The sequence below is a fragment of the Hydra vulgaris genome, chromosome 15, assembly GCF_038396675.1.
Source record: "Hydra vulgaris chromosome 15, alternate assembly HydraT2T_AEP".
Taxonomy (NCBI): Eukaryota; Metazoa; Cnidaria; class Hydrozoa; order Anthoathecata; family Hydridae; genus Hydra; species Hydra vulgaris.
The window spans coordinates 56821257-56838726 of record NC_088934.1 but is presented as its reverse complement, the minus strand read 5'-3'; the positions used below and the strand labels follow the sequence as shown (position 1 = coordinate 56838726).

At 27.5% G+C, this 17470-nt stretch overlaps 1 protein-coding gene across 2 annotated transcripts; it reads left to right on the top strand.

Annotated features, from left to right (window-relative positions):
* Positions 1-710: 710 nt before the first annotated feature.
* On the top strand, positions 711-6103 carry LOC136091436 (52 kDa repressor of the inhibitor of the protein kinase-like). Of its 2 annotated transcripts, none has more exons than XM_065819020.1 (3): positions 711-834; positions 1739-2191; positions 2594-6103. In XM_065819020.1, exon 3 carries the CDS (start codon positions 4380-4382, stop codon positions 5715-5717), a length of 1338 nt encoding a protein of 445 aa, XP_065675092.1. In that variant the 5' UTR covers positions 711-834; positions 1739-2191; positions 2594-4379; the 3' UTR covers positions 5718-6103. The 2 variants fall into 2 exon arrangements, with proteins under 2 accessions (XP_065675092.1, XP_065675093.1); XM_065819021.1 differs by having other exon boundaries at positions 2594-3711.
* The last annotated feature ends 11367 nt before the right edge of the window (positions 6104-17470 follow it).

The following is a 17470-nucleotide window of genomic DNA, read 5'->3' as shown; positions in this document are numbered from 1 at the left end:
TTTTTTTGGTTTTTCGCGCTAATAATATCAAAGTAAAACCTTGCAAATTAAAATTAGAACAAGCATCATCATCATCACACCACGTTTCGATTAAGCAAATTACGTTAAAAATTTCAAAAGTTTCCTCAATTATATTAGAAAAATGTTCAAAATTTTTTTTTAAGCTTCTCATGTTTAAGTGCAAAACGTTTAAATTATCAGGTTCAAGAAATTCTTTTATTTCGTTGGTATAAAAGCAATTGCAATTACTTTTTATAGCTCCAGTTCCGTTAAAATAATTTAGATCTGGATCTGATTTATCATCAATTAAAAAATCATCAGTTTGAAAAAAATTGAAAAAAATTGATTCAATACCAGGGGCGGACTTAAACCCCGTCAAGTGCTGCAAGTGACGGGGTAAAAAAATAAAAATAAGTATTATGACGTATAACGCCCGCCTAATATTAATTCCCGATCTATATATTTTTGTTAGAAAATATAATTAGAAAAAGTTTATAGTGAAAACTATGCTTTGCGGACGTTTGAAAAAGTGTTTTATAAAAATTGCTTATGTAAACTATACTTTGCAGGATATTAGAAAATTATTTATAAAACTTGCTAATGTAAACTTTACTTTGCAGGCATACAGTTCATGTTCCGAGATCAGATCATCCAAATATGGTAATAATATGATGTCATTCAAAAATTATTCGAATAACTCGATCATGAACACTCCTCATTATTAAATTTTAAATCGTGGTAGTAGAATTTTTATTGTGTATCATTTTACTTCAAAATATACATAATTAGACTTCTAAAATTTTAAAGGCGGTTTATATTGAATATCGATATTAAGTAAGTTATTTTATTTTATATAATCTTTTTACGAAACCATTTTTATTTCTTTTTTACCTAAGTTATACATTGAGTGATTATATGGGCTGGGCACTCAATCTAAATATGTGTATATATATATATATATATATATATATATATATATATATATATATATATATATATATATATATATATATATATATATATATATATATATATATATATATATATATATATATATATATATAGACACACACACACACACACACACACACACACACACACACACACACACACACACACACACACACACACACACACACGCACACACACACAAATATATATATATATATATATATATATATATATATATATATATATATATATATATATATATATATATATATATATATATATATATATATATATATATATATATTTATAGCCCATATATCACTCACTGGCCTACTAGAAAGCCAAGCCAAAAGCTGTTAATCACATAACAAATATGCCTAGAGACTCTTTACTGGTTATTTGAGTTAAAATATTTTCGGCTTTGTCTTAAAATAATAAGTTATATTCAAATAAATGACAAATTTATATCATGTAAATAAAGCTATATTGATTAAATTAACAAAACATTAAAAAAACTATATTGATAAAACTACATTAACTAAAAAGGTTTGAATTTGCTTTATTCATGATTTGTTAATAAATATTTTAAATACAAAGTTTCTTCAGATTTGCAAAAACTTTTGATATCTTCTAAAACTTTTACTGCTTGTTCGGCACTAATGTAAGATCTTTGCATATTTATAGGCAAAAGAATATCACACCAAAACATTATGAATGTTTTGGTGTGATATTCTGGATATGAGAAAACTATTTTATAAAACTTGCTAATGTAAACTCTACTTTGCAGGATATGAGAAAATTGGATAAGTTCATTGGTTTACGCCAAAAGTAACAATCTAATTCGTTTAAAAAAAAAACATGTTTAGTGTAAACTATCCTTTGCAGCATTTGCAGCAGTAATTTGATTGGTTGCAAAGATCGATAAACAACTCAAAAGAACTTAAGGAACTCAAAGAACTCCGTTCTATAAACAAAGTATTTCCTTAAATTTTTAACGTTTAAGCATGGCTTACAACTTGATTGATGATGTACTTAAAAGATTTAAAACCGATAATCTTGTCGATTTAAATACATTTTATGAAACTTTATTGGATACATTTATTTAGAACAATAACAAAAGGGTTAATAACGAAGGTCTTTTAAGTCGATATATTGATGGCACAATAAGAAGAAATATATGTGCCGAAGTTTGTATCCCTTCTTACTTAAAAGACAATAAAATGCATTGTATTGCTCTAAGGTAAGTCACTTTACTTTTTTTTCAAAAATAATTATCTTATTGTATTTTATTACAATTAGTTAATATGTTTTAACACAAAATTTAATACTTTTTTTTAAAAATATTTATTGTTAATACCGTATTAATCTAATCTATAACAAATTACACTCGTTGACTAATCAACATTTAATAAGTGTCAACACCGTCAAGTGATTTTGACATGTATGTATATAATATGTTCATGATGTATAAATTATATTCCTACATGTCAAAATCATAAGTTGGTTTGTCTGAATTCTTGACTATTTATTTGATTTATAAATTTGTTCAAAAAGCAAAGATTTTTTACTCAATTTTAAATTTATTGATAAAAGAAGTTTAGCTCTTAAAAACATGAAGTAAATATATATTTTTTTTCTTAAGGTCTGAAGCATCTGGTAGTTGTATGTACAGCTCTGCATCATTATTTTTTGTTGCTGACAATACACTGATGAATGTGTTAAGAGTTTTAACGTCCCTTGAAATTTATATACATGCTGATTATTACTGTAAGCATCCTTTATTTTCAAAAATATTTTCTGATTATAGTTCTCATTTTATTAATCTCAAAAGTTTGTTGTGTATGTCAGTATCTCATTCTGCATTAGATTCTGGCTTCGAAAATAATAATATTATTAAAGCTGAAGCAATTGCAAACTGTGAGAGCACAGAAAAATGGGCTGGTTTTTTATGTTTGTTAGGTTTATCATCAGTTCTTTCTTGTAATATTGTTTCCTGTTACCCAGATTTCGGTGTTGAAAAGTATAAAATATTTTTTAACCAAGAAATCTCACCACGTACTCCCATTAAATGTTTTTCTCCATTTTACATTTTGTTTTGTTATGATGGGAATTTTCAGTCTGGTACATTTCAGCATAATCACTATGTCCCACTAATTTTTATTCCTAAAAAGCGTAAATCAGAAACAATAATTTCGAAAAAGTTGCTGCCAGTCTTGTCACCTAATAAATTTCTAGATACAAAACAGACCACCATTGATCAAGTTGCTACAATTGTACCCAGCACAGTAGCCAAAAATCCAAATAAAAAGCCCTACTCTATCCTTACATTCTTTCATAAAACAAACCCAGACTTAGAACCTACTAGTGCAGTCTTACAAAATACATCTTGTATTCTAAAATCAAATAGATTTTCTTCTCAATTAGCAATGTCTTCTTCTCAATCGACAACATCTTCTCAATCATTAACATTAAGTAAAGATGTTTCTTCTCACTCAAAGACATCTAAGGACAGTGTTCTATCAAAATCTTTTTTTACAAAATCTTCAAGCATCAGGAAAGTACCTAATTTTTATAATAATAATATTGAATGCCCTTCGAACATTATTTTACCACCTAAAGAAGTACTAAATGCTCTCCAGTCTTTTGAGAAAAAATGACGTTGCTTTCTTTAGACAAAAGGTTGAATTTTTAACTGACCATGAAATTTTTTTATTAATTAAAAATATGTTTATTCCTAATGAAGATTACATTTTCCCAAAAGATTCTGGTCGTCAGTTTAGATATCTTTGGTTGAAAGAGTTTTCTTGGCTGAGATATTCTAAAAGTACTGATGGTGCATTTTGTTTGTCTTGTGTATTATTTGGCAATAAATTCAAACTAAGATCACGTAAGTTAACACATTTGTATAAATGGTCTGATGCTATTAGATCATTTTCAAATCACGAGTCAACTAAAAATGGTTTACATGCATTTACTATGCCTGTTTTTAATATTTTTTTGAGTCATTCCTCAGGCATAAGTCAACCAATAAATGTCATCATTGATACTAATGTAAAAGAAAAAATAATAAAAATCGCCAAATACTTCGTCCTATTGTTGATGCTATAATTTTTTGCGGTCAAACCAATACACCTTTGAGAGGCCACAGAGATGATTCACAATATCTTCCAGAGGCTGGAGAATATTCGAAATGTGGAACTGGTTGTTTTAATAAACTTTTAAATTTTGCTGTACGCAATGGAAATGATGTTTTAGGCTCTCATCTTAATAACTGTTCAAAGAATGCCTCCTACATTTCGAAGACTTCACAAAATGAAATTATTAAATGCTGTGGTGAAGAAATTAGTGAATCTATATCTGAAGTTCGCAAAAATGTTTTTTTTTCAATAATTGCAGATAAAGCCTGTGACTCATCTACTTAAGAGCAAATGTCATTAGTTTTACGATTTGTTGATAGTGATTTCAATATCAGAGAAGACTTTATTCAATTTATTCATTGTAGTGAAGGAGTTAAAGGAAAAGATTTGCTTAATGTTCTTTTAAATTGTGTAAGCAACTTAAATCTAGATATAAAAAACTGTAGGGGTCAGGGATATGATGGAGCCAGTTCTGTCTCTGGGTATATAAATGGTCTTTCTGCTCAGGTTCTTAATATAAATTCAAAGGCTTCGTATACACATTGTCATAGCCATCGACTAAACTTATCAGTTTGTGAATCGTGTAATGTCCAATTAGTTTCAGAGGTTTTTAATAAAGTTCGCGAACTTTCTTATTTTTTTAATTATTCAGAAAATAGACAAAAGTTTTTAGAAGCTAGCATTTTAGAGCGTGAACCTCAAACGCATAAAAAAAAATTAAAAGATATCCGTAGAACTAGATGGATTGAGCGTATAGATGGTTTAAACACTTTTCTTGAGCATTATTTATCTATTTTCCATGCTTTATGTATCATGGCTTCCCCTGAGAGTTCTGTTAACAAAGACACACAAAACAAATCTTTTACTTTTTTAAATTCCATTGGCACTTTTCAATTTGTCTTTACTTTAGTTGTGACAACACGTGTCTTTGATTTTACTTTACCTGTTACTCGGTTGCTGCAATCAAAAACTATTGATATCTTAGACGGTTTGCATCTTATTACAGCTCTTAAAAATACATTTATTTCCGTCAGAAATGATATAGATAGTTTTCATAATAACTGCTATGAAGCAGCATGTTTGCTTTCAAGTAAAGCTGAAATTTTTGTTTTGAAACCAAGAACCTGTTCTATTCAAAAAAATCGTTTTAATGTTCCATCAGAGTCTGTTTCAGAATACTTTAAAAGAGCTGTTACTATCCCTCTTATAGATCATGTATCTACATCTATATCTACAAGATTTAAATCAGAAACTGTAGCTGCATATAAAGGGTTATCAATTATTCCATTTAATATTATTTCTTTTCTTAAAAGACCCAAAACCCAATTGTGTTGGAGAAAGCAGTTTGAAATATTCTGTGATTTTTATATAGATGATTTCCCTAATATCAGTGCCTTGAATGGGGAACTAGTTCTTTGGGAAAAATACTGGGAAAGTTTCTCTGGGACTATTCCTGACAATATATCTTTAACTCTTAAATCAATATCATTTCCTGGATTTGAAAATATTAAGATAGCTTTAAGGATACTTGGGACACTTCCTGTTACTTCATGTGAGTGTGAGAGGAGTTTTTCTGTTATGCGTCGGTTAAAAGACTATACGAGAACAGCTGTCAGAAGATCGACTTAACGGTTTGGCATTAATGTATATCCATCAAGAAATTGTTCCTTGTATTGATAATGTTATCAATAGATTTTCTATAAAAAATAGACGACTTGATTTCAATGATTAGTGTCTATACTGTTTATTCTAATACACACCAACAACCTTATAAATTTTTGTCTATTATCACCTCTCTTCATATAACAGCTAACAAATAGGCATGGAAACCCCTGGAAAGGCCAAGACTTCAATGGTGTCCTTAACAGGACGGGTTAAATGTAACCCCGTACTTTTGTTTGGGATTAGCTATATGATTAGTGGTCAAAGTTCTGGCAAACGTTAACCATCACTTTTTGACCATCTCTTTATATCATTTTCTAATTTAGCGACAATAAAATAAAAAATTAAAAAAATTATTTCCAATAAATTTTCTCTCAATCAACCTAATAACATTCATAAGTTTTTGTACCACTTAAATCAGTTTTTTGCTGTAGTTGTCAAAACCATTAGCTTTCTTTTTATTTGATCAAAAATGATCTTCTTTCTTGTTGTTAAGGCTTAACTTGGTATGTCTTTTTTTTTTTAATCTTGTTATATAAGAATATATATAACTTTTTATTACACGATGTATATAAATCCATTTGTATTTTTGTCTTTGTCTTTTCAGTGCTAAATTTTTCTTTCTCTGATTGTCCATGTCTGGAATAAATATATTCCTAGACATGCTGATGAGCCCTGATATTGGGCGAAACAATCATTTGTTGGTTTATATATTTATTATATATTTATATATAAAAAAAGTTTCAAAGTAAAACTAAGATATGGGCTTCTCAATAAAATAGCAAAAAGAAAATCCCTTTAAATCCTTTAGCCCAAAGGCAGGAGGATTTAGGGGATACATAGGGGGCAGGCTATGGGAGCGATGGCCCCCCTTAATTTTTTTTTTTTATAATAATATTTTGTAAAAACGTATGCTATACGTAAATTTGGTATGCTGTTTAAAAGTGGCATAAAATTGTGTAGTCTAAATTCTTTTTTTTGGGCTTGCCTGCCTAAAAATCGTTAAACCTGTAAATCTGTAAACCTGTCAATCCTGTATATCGCCCCCTTTAATCGTTTGGATCGAACGAAAAGAAAAATTTGCCCACCCCCCTTTACTACATGGTCGGGATGCATATTTTGAAACCCTATACAGGGTCAGAATAGGCAGAAAAATGAGCAATCTGATTCGCTGATTTTGAAAGAGAGGCAAGTGCGATTTTGTTGAAAAATATAATGAAAATCAAAACAAACAGATTTTTGAAATAAATTTCAAAGTTATGATATACTAAGTTTATCAATTCAAGTCATGTGTTACTATTAACACAGGAAATTCATTTTTTTTTAGTACTCTTCAGAGTATTTAAAATGTATCAAAATCTATTTGTACAAGAGAATTTTTCACTCGTAAAAATTTCAATAAAGTTTATCTTGGTGATGAAGATTTTATCTATTGTTAATTTTAAGAAACGAAAAAAAAATGTGTTGAAGTAAATTTGAAAAAATCTACAAATGTGTTTCTCTTAAAATATGCTCTTGGCCTTAAAGCATTCTCAAATACATAGTTTATATAATTATGTTGTACGAGACTTATAGTGAAGCACTTTTGCATACAAAGTTTATATGCAGTTTTATGTGACTACTGAAGTGAAGTTTTATGTGACTACTGGTGAAGAACTTTATTTATAAACTGATTTACATGTTTATTATAAAGAGTTGAAAATTAGAGTTTTTTAAAATAGAAGATTTTTACTAATTGCAAAACTAGCTTACATGTTCCATGTCAATATATGAGCTCTGAGGAGATTTTGTTTTCATGCTTTGTTTCAACCATAGTTTGGAGGAGGCTGATATATTTTTTTATTACGTAACTTTAATAAAACATCGTGTTAAACCATTAAAAACTTTTTTTAAATTTATAAAAATTTTGGCAGGCTGCATTAAGTTATAAAATATTTGAAAATTTAACAAAATAAGTGATATTTATGTTTCTCTACAGAACAGTAATTTTTGTACAGTTTCATATAAACACTGACATTAAAAGCAAGAAAAAGCATTGAAGTCAAATAAGTTAACCAAATAAAAGTGGATTATGGCATTTTTGTATTGCAGTAATTGAAAGAAAAAAAGATTTAAAAAACTAAACTTAGTGGTTAAAATCAATCGTTTTAATGAAAAAAGAGTAATAAAAAAAAGAAAAGAGAATTATCAAAAAAAAAGCTATTATAAAATGTGTTTTGTATGTATAAACTCTTGAAATATTTCACTTGAATTTTCATGTGTGCAATTTTGCAAGATTTCTAAATGTGTTTCTCATCAAATATAATGTCCGTGTTTTATAAAGCATACTCAATACAAAGTTTATATGCAATTGCACCAGACTTCTGGTAAAGTACTTATAATATGAAAAGTATAAATTTTAAGCTGAGGTAGAGGTTGTTCTAAGCTCGTTACTGCATCTTTATACCAACTTGTTAATTATAAACAGTTTAATATTTAAAATTTTGGAAAAAGAAAATTTTTACAGATGTTTTGCCAAACTAGCTTACATGTTCCATATAAATCTTTGAACCCTGAAGAAGTTACTGTTCAACCTAAATTTTGAGAAGGCTGATAAGGCGTACATCAATATTTTTCTTTATATATATTATGTAGGATGAAAATTGGATATTAATCTAATGGAAATAATTTGAATAATAAATTGGATGAAAATCTATTGGAAAATTTAACAAAAAAAGTTATATTTGTTTTTTCACTGAACATTAAAACTGTACTGAGTATTAAAGTCAAAAAATTTAACCAAATAAAGGTGAATTATGGCAATTTTTGTAATAAAAATAACTTCATCAAAATTAGCTTTTACATTTGAAGTAGCAAGTTTAAAAAAAAAGTTATTAATATTACATCAAAATAAAACATAACGCATCTCTGTTTTTATATTAATAAACAAGAGATAATAACAGAAATTTAAAAAAAGAACACTTGTTTTTATTGGTTAAAATTACATAATAAAACTATGAATAAAAATTGTAAATATGAAGTACATTTTATTTAAGATTTTTTTTCTAATTTTTTTAGAGCAGACATATTTTCTTTTTTTTCTGGAATATATAATGTAAAATAAATTATTAGCATTATAAATTTATAAAATTTATCAAAGTTTGCTGCTTTATTTAATATTATTTACCATCAGTTGCTATTAAAGGATACACATTTTATATTAATTATAGAATACAATAATGAGTATTTTGTTCAGGTTAAAGGCTATATATCAACAAAAATGTATTGAGTTTTGAAATTGAAATAAACAACAACATGAAATTGCATGTTTGCAATCTTTCTTGTTTCTACCTTTTTACACTTAGTTTTTCATAAAGGTGTAATAAGTTGAGAGTTATTGCTTTTCAGTAATCAGTTTCCTATATCAAAACACACTTGTGGACATCAGGTTATAGATTTTTTCTAATAGCTTACAATGCTTTGTGATCTTTTATTACTATACATTACCAAAGGATATCTAAATTTGCTCTTGCTTACAATTGCTTTTAATTTAAGAGTGTTGCAAATCATCTGGGCTAGCTATAACAACGAATAAGCAATATTCTCAAATTTTTTTAGTGTTGTATATAATTTATATATGGGAGTAATAAGTGTAAAGTTCTAAAAAGAATTTAGGCTATTCTTTCAAAATACTTTTCTTGCTAAATGATTGGATAAATAAGAACTTAATTTGAAAAAAATTATACCAAGTTAATTATAGTCTATTGATATTAGTAAATAAATTTTAAAACTGTTTTAAAAAATCTATTGTATGAAAATCACAGCATAGTCAAGTTTCACCATCTGGTTTATAGTTTGTTACAATGGTTGTCTTTTTTATATCTTAGAATTAGAAAAACAATTAAAAAAACAAACTTATTTTTTGAAATCTTTATTTTTAAGAAAAAATTCTGAAAATTACGGATGTTTTGAGTTGTGAGGGTTTGTATAAGTATTTTTATTATATTGCACAAAATTGGATAGAAAAATCATAATTTTTTTTTGCTATTATTATTTGGTTTTTTATGAAATTACTCAAATTCACTTTTATTATTCAATATGTTTTTTGACATTTGTTTTGATTAAAACATACGCGCAAAATGCCTCTCTTTCAAAATCAGCGAATCAGATTGCGCATATCTCTGCCTATTCTGAGTCTTTATAGGGTTTCAAAATATGCGGTCGGGATCTGCCTTTACTCCCCCCCCCCCCCATTTTTTCTATTTGCTTTTTGGGCGTACTTGCGTTACTTACAACATGGCGTAAGGCGCATTTTTTTGACGGGGGAAATTAAAAACCTGCGTCCGCCCCTGTAATACTTTTAGTTTGATTAGAATCCATATTGGTTTGTTATAATGCGTAAAATATAAGAATTTATTTTTTTATTTTTTTCTTTATTCGTCACGCGTGATTAATTTATTATAAATGACTTTAGCGTACTTTTTCGTATCTCCGTCGTATATTCACTAAAGTCCTCATTTATGTACAATCGCTCGTTCCAAAGCTTCTTTGTTATATTTGTTCAAAATTACGGCTTTGTCTTTATAATTTAGAAAACGAACAACGATGAATCTTTTTTTGCGATTTTCTCTTAGCTCTTTTTTCCCTACTCGATGAGCTCTTTCAATAAATCTGTTCCCAGTCCGGTTGCCGTAAACTTATTGCATTTCATTCTGGTATCGCTTAAGGGGTGATAGTGATTGTTTACACTTTTATTAAACGCTTTTGGCCATAAATTCTTTTCAAATAATGTCTCTACTTTATTACTCTAATGTTTTAGAAGAAAATAAATTTGATGAAAATTTGTGTGCTAGTAATGAAAATTTAGCTTTAGTTTTAAAAGCAAAGAAATTCTTCCAAACAAATTACAGACACTATGACTGAAGATGACTTTTTAAAATGGAATAATATCTGACCTACATAACTTTTTATCAAAAAGATTAATTAATAAAACCGGAAATAAAGCAACTTTAGCGAAGAATGCTTATTGCCTGAACTTTCAAGCTCAAGTGCAGAGTGCTAAGGATGAAGAAAATGGATTTAAAAATGAAAAGTTGAATAAAAGAAAAACTTCATCAATATTAATTGTAGACCCAAAATTATTAGCTTATGGTCGGGTTATTGGTCCTTCGCTTTTCCCAGATGTAATATATGCAGAAGTTCAGTTATATTTAAACAAAAGAAATGCTAGAAAAGCTTTTAGAGGTGGCAGAAGTTTATTTAAATCAGACCATCTTTTCAATATTCGGTATCATAATATCAACTCTGACTCTAAGTATTGCTACATTGCAGCTTATTGTTTACCTGAACAAAAAAGCAATAAACCTGTTTATAATGTTTGAGTATTAATTAACAAAAAGCATGGTACAATAAAATAGGCATTTGTAATTGTGATTGTTTGTATATTAAAATTTATTTCAAAGTATTATGTTTTTGCAAATTAAATTTTTTAACAATGTTTTGGTTTTATGTCAGTCTGAATAACTAACTTATTTTATTGATAAATAAATATCATTTCAAAATCTTTGTTATGGAGCCTAGTTTAAAGAAAGACTTATTTCTGAAAATCTTTTGAAATTTTGAAACTTTTTATATTGATAGAAAGATTTTAATATTTTGATTATTAAATTTGTTTTTTCATTTGTTTTCTGCAATTTTTACTTTTAAAAAGTATACTATTTTAATTTTAGAATATCTGGTTGCTGTAAACATGTTGGTGCACTTTTATGGTACGTTGAATATGGTGTAAAGATTAGTGACAATAAAACATTTACATCGAAACCTCTCGAATGGCTCAAACCATCAAAAAAAGTTCAAAAACGATGCTAAGTGAAAATGAAATAGTTAAGGCTCTATTAAAAGATACCTTAGTGTTTACAAGAAAAACACTTTCAAATCTTTTAAATTTTGATCCACGACCCACAAATCAACAAGAAGTTTCCATGACAAAGGTAGATGTAGATTCTTTGGTACAGATAACAAATTATAATTGTGGATATGTCATGCTTATGCAAACAAAAAATGTTGTTCCTATACCTGATATTTCTCAATGTTGCATCCATCTCTCCCTAAAACACCTTATGAAGTTGTAACCTATTTAGATTGTAAGATTACATATAAAGTTTCATTGCTGCAGCTAGCTACAAATTTTGACGAAATTTCTGAACTAGGACACTTAACAAAAAAGCAGTCATCTAATAATGATTGGCATAAATACCGCAAAGGCTGCATCAAAAGTTTATAATGTTGCTTGTAAAGTAAATAATGACCTAGAGATTTAGATAGAGATGGAGATTAGTCCAGAAAAAATAACATCCATCATCATTGGTGTATTATGTAAGTCAAAAGGTTTTAAAATGAAAGCTATTTCCAGGGGATTACGTCATGAAAAAATGTACTCGAAGCATTCTTAAAAAAAAAAAATCAAAGATTTATGAAAGTGACTGAGTGGTTTATTTGTAAATAAAGATTTACCAATAGTTAATGTATCAACTGATTCCCTTGTTTATTGTGATTGTTGTGGCACGGTTTGTGTAGAGGTTAAATGTCCTTGGACTCATAGAGGGTTAACAATTCCAGAATTTGCCGCTATCAAAGGCAAATGTTTAATGTTTGAAAAAAATACAATTGTACTTGATCCTCAACATTTTTATTATAGTCAAATGCAGTGCCAATTGGCTTCAACCGGTTTTTCATATTGTGATTTTGTTGTTGGAACTTCGAAAGACTTATATAGTTATTGTGTTCATTTTCAATAGATTTTTGGCAAAGTTGTGTTAAAAAAATTGAATTTTTTTACAAAACTATTTTCTTGCCTTATATGATAAACGAAGTGATCTCCAATACTGTAGAGTCTGTTTTGAATGAAAATTTACTTAAAGTTTGTGACAATGATAAAATTGATGATGAAATTGATTTTTTTTTAATTTCATAACATTTGATATTACAAAAGGTCAAAATAAGAGCTGTAAACTAAAAATATTTTTTTTAATTACATTTATTTTAATGTGTTAGACATGAAATATTTTAATGTTTTAAAATGTCTTGTAATTTAAATATTGTTATGATTGTTGTAATCAACTAAAGGAGGCGCTAAATTAGTAATAGCTGCAATTATAATAAAGACATGGTCTAGCAAATCAATCCTACTCAGCGGTAAAGGTGTTTGCAGCAATCGAAAGTCTTATACGCGAGCAATTGCACGCTCTACGTGAATTCTTGTTCGGGCTATCAGAGCAGTTTTAAGGTTAACTTAGTGGTAAACTTCCCTTTGCATTTAAAAAATGGTATCGTTTCTCCGATAGTTACGGCATCCAAAAACAGCACAATAATCTCCATTAATTTTTTTTTTTTTCGTAATAAAAGCTAACATATGGGTTTTGTACTAAATTTTTATAACAAGTACGAAAAGTTGTTTTTATCTCAGCATTCATTTAAAGGCGCTGTTTTAAAATACCCTGTTTAAAATACGCTGTTTTAAAATTCATTTAAAGGCGCTGTTTTAAAATACCCTTTAGGAAGATCCAGAATGCATTGCGGCAAAAAGCATGCGGTTCCACTGGGAACAGATATATTACAAAGTGTTCTTGAATTTTAAGTTTATTTCTGAGTATTTCTCTAACTTTTCCCTCGCTTTTCTACTTTTCTAAGTTTCATTTTCGCTCTCCTCGATTCCAACAAACATCAAGTTATTTCTTTGACTTCTGTCTTCTAGCTCCGCTATTTTTTCTTTTATGTTATTATTTTCATGTTTAATACTTTTACTTGTATCTGCAGATTTTTTAGATTATGAATTTTTTAAGTCGGTTTGTTCAACGTAAATCTTATCGTAGTTTTTACTTACTAACTCGACAGCTTTGTTTAACTCTGATAGCTCGTTTTTCAATGTCATGTTTCCTTCATTCAAGTTGATTACTTTATTTTCTAGTTTCTCAATTCAATCATTAAAAATTTTTTAAATGGTATTTTCGTGAATTTCGAGTATTTCTTTAAATTGTGCTGATGTAAAATTTTTTGCCATTATGATAATTTTAAAACGCGTCTTGATTTTGGTTTTTTTTATTACATAAAGACATTCTTTAATGCAGTGATGGTTCTTTAATTTTTATAATTTTTTGTTTTTTTAAATTTGCCGTTACAAATTCATAATTTTCTTTTGTAAAATATACAAAACGCGGGGAAAAGAAGAAGACGAAAATAGTCTTATTGCCAAACTCCTAATTATCTGTACATAATAGAGTCATTAAAAACTTGTCATTAAAAACTGATGATCATGTGTTTTTCTAAAGTTTGAGTTTAATAAGCTTACTTTCGTTGACAATTAAAGCTTAATTTTTTTTGAAAATATATCTAAAAAATAAAAATATATGTATCTGAAATACCAAATTTTCCTGTTTTAGTATGTTATTTTAGAAAAAGGTGAATCTTTTTCTAAAATAACATAATAAAACAGAAGAAATATTGCATAAATAACAGAAATTTTGAATAATTTTATTTTTTTAAATATAAATAAAATGGTTTAAAAAAGTATTATCCATGAAAATATAAATTAAACAAAATACAAGATTTAACTTTAAATTGATTTAAATACAAGTACTGCGTGGTATTATAACCACGTTAAAAGCGATGTAAAAAGGTTTTATAATTTGAAAATGCGGCGTATTCTTTTATCACCAAACCTATTAAAATTACTTAATCAACAGCCCCTATAACATTTTAAAGTTACGTTTCGTCTTAATCGGTTACAATGGGTAACAAGGTTACATTCTCTAACTTTTAATTAAATATTAAGTAAATAAGCTTGATCATGGAGTAAATGTTTGTTTTATATTGCCGTATTGCTAAATATCATCTTTTATTTTCTTTTTATTGTAAAATCATGTCACATGATAGAGCCGAAAATATTTATCCTCGAAAATATCACCGAAATTATTCACAACCGAAAAATATAGAACCGAAAAGTATACTTTTATTGCAGGATCGAATTATAAAATCCTTTCTTGCGCCAAAAGTTTTAGAACCGAATTTTACAACCAAAAAAATTTGGATCGAATTACAAAATCCTTTCTTTTTTTATTTTAATTTAATTTAAAAACTTTTTTTCACCACTTTCGATCGAAAATTCGATCGAAATTTTTTCGGATCTAAAATTATTTATGACATTTCGATTGATAATTCGGTCGAAATTTTTTCGGTTCTAAATACAATTATGACTTTCGATCGAAAATTCGATTGAAATTATTTCGGTTCTAATTTTTTTCGTAAATATTTTCGGTTTAGTAATAAATTTCTCATATTTGGTTCTATATTGAAATTTACGATTCGGTTGAATTATAGGACGCCTGTAAAATAGCTTCGTCTCAATTGGTTACTTTGTCACGAAAAAAAAAACAAATTCTCAATTTGCAACGTTACGTCTCAATTGCCTTGATTTTTTACTTTATAAAGTGTAACCAAATGAGGCGTAACGTAACGTTACTAAATATAGATAGGAGACGTAACTAAACTACGCGACATAAATGGATTTTTTTATGTAACATACGTCTCAATTGGTTACACTATAACAAATGAGAGATTAGAGGCAAGGTAACGTAAAATAGCTTAAATTTGTGACGCTTCAAAATTGAGTATTAATAACTACGTACTTGCATGTGAAGATACGTTACAGTGAAACCAATATATATAAGGAATTAGATTGTTTGTGGGTTACTTTTTTCAAAAATTACTTTTTTTATTTTTTTATTTTATTTACTTTTTTTTATTTAATTTTTTTGTTCTTTAATCCTTACAAATTCGCAAAATATAATAAAATCTTTACAGAGTAAGTAAAATTAAAAAAAAAAAAAAAAATTACAAAGTTACATTATACAAAAAAAAAATATAAAATAAAACTGTAAAGTATTAGAAATTACTTCAAAGAATGCGGAATACTTGCATAAGACCGACGGTCTTGTTATCAAGAAACCGCTATGTGTTACTAATATTTTTGGATGCTTTTATTTAAAATAAGTTTATATATATATATATATATATTTTTTAAAAATGTTATCGGTTTTTGGCAGAATGAGAATAAAAATCCAAAATGCAAAAAACAAAAAAATGCAGACAAAAAGAAGTTTTTAATTTTTTAATTTTATTTCAATACACATAAATATAAATAGATTTGCAAAATAGGTAATATATAGTCGTTCAAGTGTTGATAAATAAGCCTATTATTTGTTTTCGTGCTTTTGTTATTGCTGTTGTTTTTGAGATTTTTAAACTTTTTTTAGAGTTATTTAGAGTTATTTTTAGAGTTATTTAGAGTTATTTTTAGAGTTATTTAGAGTTTTTTGAGTTATTTGACTTTACATTGGATTCGGAACAAAGCTAGTTTTATACATAGTTTTAAATGTTTTGGGGTTAATAAAAATTTATAAAGTTGTTAGTGTTTAAAATGAGATCTTTTAACAACGTTTTCAGAGTATTTAAATTATTCAATTTTTCCAGTTGAGTATTTTTTGATATTAACTTGTTATATAGATAAAGACCACGGTACGAAATGGAAAAGTGCAAGAGATTAGTTTTTTTAAAAGGTACGTTGAAGTTTTCCGTTCTTCTGTTATGGTATCTATTTTTGCTATTTTGGAAAAAAATTTTTGAAAAGTAAGAAGGAACAAGTCCAAGTTTATATTTGAGCATAAATAACAAATTTTGGAATATATTGATTTGATATACATTTAATGCTTTCAAATTTTTTAAAAGTGGCTCAGTATGCGAGAGTCTATCCTTATTAAAAACTATTCTTGCAGCATGTTTTTGTTTTCGATATAGTGTGGTTAGTTTGGATCTATGAGTACTCCCCCATGCAACATTAGTGTATATGTAGTAGCTTTGTATAAACGAGAAGTATAGAAACTTTAAATTATCAGGAGACAGTATAGAACTAGCTTTGTAGAGGATACCAATGTTTTTTGATATTTTGGTATTTAATATATCTATATGTGATTTCCATGAGATGTTCAATAAGTATCCCTAGAAATTTAGTTGCTTGGGTTCTCTCTATTCCTTTAGTATCTATATTTAGCGAAGGTAAATCTGGTCGTATTTTTTTAAGGTTAGAATGAAAAAGAATGTATTTGATTTTTTCTGTGTTTAGCGATAATTTAGATTTTAACCAACTGTTTATTTTTTCAAGTTCAGTATTTCGCGACGTTAGAATTATCTTGTTCTATCTCCACATTTTTGAGTTTTGAGATAAAACGATTTGAAAAATAAAGATTTTAGGAGACGGCATATAAATTTTTTTTTATAATTTATGTTTTCTCAGCAACTTTTTTATTTATTTCTTAGATTTCAATACAGTAGAAAAACATTATTCTGAGGTACACAACACTATCAATAACTCAATTTTTTCAAAAAGTGGAGATAGAACAAGATAATTCTAACGTCGCGATTTGCAGTTTCATAAAGTTCTGTAATTGATAAGGATGCATAAAATAAATTGGTGTCGTCCGCGAACATTATGAAATCCAATTTACTTGAGGCTTTAGGAATATCGTTTATGTATATTAAAAACAAAAGAGGTGCAAGAATGGAACCTTGGGCAACACCGCATTTTATTTTGAGTAATTTTGCAAATTTTTTTGCCATGAGCAATAACGCATTGTTTTCTGTCTAGTAAAAAATTTTTGAACCAGTTTAGTGCAACACCTTTTATCCCA

What these genes read in the sequence shown, in the direction of transcription:
- LOC136091436 (XM_065819020.1), top strand. Translation starts at nt 4,380, where the DNA reads ATGTCATTAGTTTTACGATTTGTTGATAGTGATTTCAATATCAGAGAA.